The sequence below is a fragment of the Mus caroli genome, chromosome 9, assembly GCF_900094665.2.
Source record: "Mus caroli chromosome 9, CAROLI_EIJ_v1.1, whole genome shotgun sequence".
Taxonomy (NCBI): Eukaryota; Metazoa; Chordata; class Mammalia; order Rodentia; family Muridae; genus Mus; species Mus caroli.
This window is the reverse complement of record NC_034578.1, coordinates 92,209,193-92,214,573: the sequence shown is the minus strand read 5'-3', so window position 1 is coordinate 92,214,573 and position 5,381 is coordinate 92,209,193. Positions and strand designations below refer to the sequence as shown.

At 40.5% G+C, this 5,381-nt stretch overlaps 1 protein-coding gene across 1 annotated transcript in view; it reads left to right on the top strand.

Annotated features, from left to right (window-relative positions):
* The window catches only part of Rasa2 (RAS p21 protein activator 2), a 72,896-nt gene that overhangs the window by 19,997 nt on the left and 47,518 nt on the right, over positions 1-5,381 (top strand). Inside the window, exon 4 of the mRNA XM_021172317.2 lies at positions 1,088-1,164. Within this exon, the coding sequence (XP_021027976.1) occupies positions 1,088-1,164 (77 nt within the window). The remainder of the gene's footprint in view (positions 1-1,087; positions 1,165-5,381) is intronic.

The window sequence follows — 5,381 nt, the reverse complement described above, 5'->3', positions numbered from 1 at the left end:
CTCATTCAGACCTTTGCACTATGACTCATAACCATCCATTGCTCATTGTGTAGTAGTCATCTAGCCTAAAGTTCACAGCTAATGGTCCTGAGAGTCAGTCTCATAAGACAAGTCGACATAAAGTAATAAAGGTGATTCAGATTATATCTTTGAATGAATGTCTAGAAGGGCTCTGAAGAGAAGCTGTAACTAGAGTGCAAATATCCNTACCCCTGATAATATCACTCGGTACACCAGGCCCTAGACATCACACCCCAAGATCTCCACTTGGCACTGGGAATTTGTCTTGTCAGCTATGTGGAGGTAAGGCAGCACTAATTGTTAACCGGTTTAGGATTGCTCATCGCCAGTAAGCAGAAGAGATACCCAAGCTCTGGATTACATTGTCCCTAAGCTCGTTCTTGAGGAAGCTGATGGCATGAATTCCTTAAAACTTACTAAATTGGGCTTTCAACTCATCTCTTACCAGCTGTGTGTAAGAGAGAACTCTGTTTTATTCCAATCCTTTCATCAGTGCTTTGACCATATAATGTCACTCTTACTGCCTCTCTGGCTAGGTCATGAGTTTCTGGTCACAGCTGTTTCTTCCTGTCTGTGTATTCCCATAGGACTTCCTAAAACATAGCAGATGCTAAATCAATCTTCAGTAGTTGACAAAGCACATTTTAAAAAGCTGATTCTTACTATCTTTAACTTAATTTCATAGCTTTAGAAATTAATTTCTTTTATGTTTTCAAAAATATAAGTGCCTTCTTTAAGGAAATACTGTTGTGGTCATTGCAGTATATAAATATTTATTAAGCAGGGTATAAAGTTCGTAAATGTCTACATGTCATATTTCATATAAATATTAGAGTGTTTTCTCTCAGAACTTTTATATATATATATAATATACATATTATATATATATATGTATGCATGCACACACATTGGTGATTATTAGCCATTTAACAAGTAAATCTATGCAGAGATGTGTAATAGTGGTTAGTGAATAATTATGTATGTGTGCCATTTGGATAGAAGTACATTGTAATGTCTTGTTAGCAAAATAAAATAGACTGAGTTTGATATTTTCTTTTTGTCCTAGGGAAAGGTTCACCTTGAGTTAAGACTGAATGAGCTGATAACAGAGAATGGAACCGTGTGCCAGCAGCTTGTTGTACAGTAAGCATATCCTGTTTATGCATGTATTTGTTTTTGTCAAAACCACCTAGCTTTAATTCTCTGTTTTNTGCTCTTAGACTAATTTCTTATTTTAAATATTTTAGAAACTTCAAAATAAAACTCTCATACATCATTTCTTTACCAAACTGAGAATCCAGCTTATTTTTTCATTTAATCCACTTAAGCTATGGCAAGTCATTAATTACTCAACTAAGTTTTAATGAATGTGAGTTAAGCAACAAATCTCTGTAAGCATTAAGGTATGAAGGGTCATAGGAAGGTGCCTCTGACTTCCTAGCTGCGGAGACTCAGAAAGTATTTCCAGGGGATGTCTTCTNCGAGCACTCAGTCACTANGCAGAGCTTCAGGGAGCCAGGGATCAGGGTGAGGAGGTCATAGGACATGATGCTCAAACTACGTGACCACCTAAGATTGCTAGCACCTTTCCTTCTATGAAGTTCTCAGTAGTCCAACTGTGTTGTGAGGCCATGTTCTAGCCTAGTCTTCTACTTCTTGCCTCCGTAAGNTACCAAGCGTTTCTCATTCTGGAACTTTCTGTGTCTTTNCCTCGGTTGATATCTGAATGTCCCTGAGGTTATGAGGTTCATATCCACATANCTTAGGGCAAGGAGTTAGAGCAGTTGTTACTTTCCTATTGCTGCTCCACGCTATAATTCACCNTCCTAATGATGAAAACCCCAATTCCTTGAAGCATTGCCTTTCTGTGCTGTGTGTACTCTATGATCTGAGGTGTTCAACTTTGTTCTGCTTTTATTAGCTATCTCAATTAATAAATAATAAAGAGACTATGTGATTTTTGCTATGTGTGGATGACTTACCAAAACAGTATGCTTAAGGCATTTTTTTCCTAAAAGCTTTATAATAATGGTAACTTTTAATAGATTAATAAAGTAATAAAATTTTCTTATTTACTAACAGTTTTTTTTTTTGTGGAGATCAATGGGGTAGACATCCCATTTCTTTTTTTTTTTTTTTTTTAANTCCAGAAGAGGGCGCCAGATCTCGTTACGGATGGTTGTGAGCCACCATGTGGTTGCTGGGATTTGAACTCTGGACCTTCGGAAGAGCAGTCCGGTGCTCTTACCCACTGAGCCATCTCACCAGCCCTACTAACAGTTTTTGTCTTACTGATTTTCAAATTCCATTTGCCTATTGAAAATAGTCCAAAGCCAGGCATTGTGGTATGTGCCTTTAATCCCAGCACTCAGGAAGCAGAGGAGGTGGCGCTCTGTGACTTTGAGACAACCAGGGCTACATAGAGAGTTCTAGGACAGCCGGGGATATATAGAGAGTTCTAGGACAGCCAGGGCTACATAGAGAGTTCTAGGACAGCCAGGCCTACAGAGAGAGTTCTAGGACAGCCGGGGATATATAGAGAGTTCTAGGACAGCCGGGGCTACACAGAGAGACCCTGTCTTGACAACAAGAGAAAGACAGTAGAAATGAGTGTGCAGACTTTGCCCCAGACTGAGAGCCTGCAGTGGAAATTCCTCTTTGGATGAGGCACTCCTGCTCCTACCTTCCCTGCTTGAGTTTAGTTACTGTAGTCAGTCATTTGAAGTACTANTCGTTGGATTAGTTTATTTGCATACTTGTTTAGGTTTTTCTCTTTGGTGCTTGGCTTAGTTTTTATTTATGTATATTGTGTGTTTGTGTNCGTGTATGCCATACATGTATAAGTTCTTACAGAGGCCAGAGNTGTTGGAGTCATAGGCTGTTGGGAGCTACCTGATTTGAGTCCTCTGGAAGGGTATCCAGGGCCCTTACCTGCTGAGCATTTCTCCAGCTTCCTGTTGTTATATTTTAGGATGTAGAATATTAGCACGATTTCAAAGGAAACATTGTATCAGAAGGCATTATTCATAGATGTGGTTCAGTTCCCGCTTCCTCACACTCAGCTGAGGCAACCACAATCTGATTTCTGTGTCTGTTTTTACTTTTTCCAAAATGTTGTTTGGATANACTGATAGGATATATTTAGTCTTTTGTGTCCGGCTTCTTTTACTTAGTATTCTCCCTTTCATATTCATTTACATTGTTGCCTGTAGTAGTAGTGAATCTTCTTTCCAGTGTTGTGTTTCCTGAGCTAGGCACACGGGGTTCTACCACTGAGCCAAACCCCAGCCCCTTATTTTTTCCCATGACTTGACAGATAACTCAACAATGTACATACTCTTACGTTTCAGGGCTAGATTTCAGCTTTGGACATCTATTTTAATGTTTTTAACTTGAGATTATGGATTTACAAAGTACAAACAGGTCTTTGTGCTCTTTACTTAGTTTCCCCCAGTATTTACATGTTATATGACTAAAAGACATTTTTATTCATACACTTTGTTGTGTATATACCACTTTGTCACATGCATAGATGTATGCAACCACTACTACAGTCAAGATACAGTGCATACTGTCTTCTGAAGGCTTTTCTTCATACTCCAGCTGATAGTCATACTCCTCTCTACCACTCTCCCGACTCTTTTCAAACCTCTTTTCTGTCTCCAGGTCCATAACATTGTCATACATGGTGTGAGAGCTGGAACTGTACCGCACTGCGGGAACACGGGACTCAGTGCTTCCTTACACGCTGTGAGGTCCTGCGTTAAGTCTTGAGTAAACACACACAAACATAGGCACACAGAAGCAGGAGAAATAGAACCTAATTGTGGATAGCCTTTGAGATTGGGTTTTTGTGCAAATCTATATGAATTATGTGTACTCTCTTGTAGATAGACTCTGTCNTTGTAAAACGTCGTTTCTGTGGGAAGGCGTTGCTAGAGAGGTAGCTCCATAGCTGAAGAGCACTTGCTGCATGTGTAGGGGACCTGGGCTACTTCCCCAGCTCACAACCGTCTATGATTCTAACTAGGGGAACCTAAGAACATGGTCTGTAGGCACCAAGCAGGCATGTGGTAAACAGGCATACATGCAGACAAAGAGATGACTTTGTGGTTAAAAATATATACTTCTCTTATAGAGGTTCCAAGTTCAGGTCCCAGTGCCTGTACCAAATGGCTGACAACTGCCTGAAATGCTGTAGCTCCCATGCATTAAACACCTATATACTCGTGGATACATGACATCCTTCCAGTATACATCAATAAATAATAGATAAAAACTATTTGTGAAGAGCCATGTTCTGTTCTGTGAATTTTTTCCATTTATTTTTAATATAATTATTGATAGGCTTAACTCTGTCTTGTTTCTGTGTACTGTCACACTTACCTGAACATAAGTTAAAATTATGTTTGGTTTTTCTTGTATATTTTCTTTACATTTCAACTGTTTTCCCCTTTCCTTTGGAAACCTCCTATGTCATTCCCCCTCCACCTGCCTCTATGAAGGTGTTCCCCCACCCACCCACTCCCATTCTCCCACCCTGGCATTCCCCTACACTGGGGTATCGAGCACCCTCAGGACTGAGGGCCTCTTCTCCCACTGATGTCCAACAAGGCCATCCTCTGCCACATATGTGGCCAGCACCATGGGTCGTTCCATGTGTATTCTTTGGTTGGTGGTCCAATTTCTGGGAGCTCGGGGATTAGGGGGGTCTGGCCTGTTGACACTGTTGCTCCCTCCATGAGGCTGCAAACTCCCTCAGCTTCTTCAGTCCCTTCTTCAACTCCTCCATCAGAGACCCCCAAGCTCAGTCCAATGGTTGACTGCGAACTTCCTCCTCTGTATTTGTCAGACTCTGGCAAAGCCTCTCAGGAGACAGCCATATCAGGCTTCCTTCAGCAAGCACTTCCTGGCATCCACAATAATGTCCAGGTTTGGTGACAGTATATGGGATGGTCCCTGCTCCACACTTTGTCTCCATATTCCCTGTTCTATTTATAGTGTCTTATTACGTAGGTCCTGTAAGTGGTTGTCTTGGGTACTAGACTATGTGTACATAACGTATAGCCTCCTGTTGTCAACAGTTCACCAGTTACAGATATCTTGCCTCCTCTTTTACCTTTTCCTTGCTCCCATGTTTAATATATTTTTGTATTAAACATTGAGAATTGTGCCAGTGTTAGAATTCTTTGCATCAGGCATTTAACTTAATCCAGAAAAAAGGAAATCATAGTATTATTTACACATTTTTCTCTGTCCNTGTTCCTTTCTTTCTTCCTGAATCAACATTCCTTTTGTCATTGTTTAAATATCCTCCCCGCCCCCATTTCCCATACTTCTAGGGTAGATCTAGGGTGACA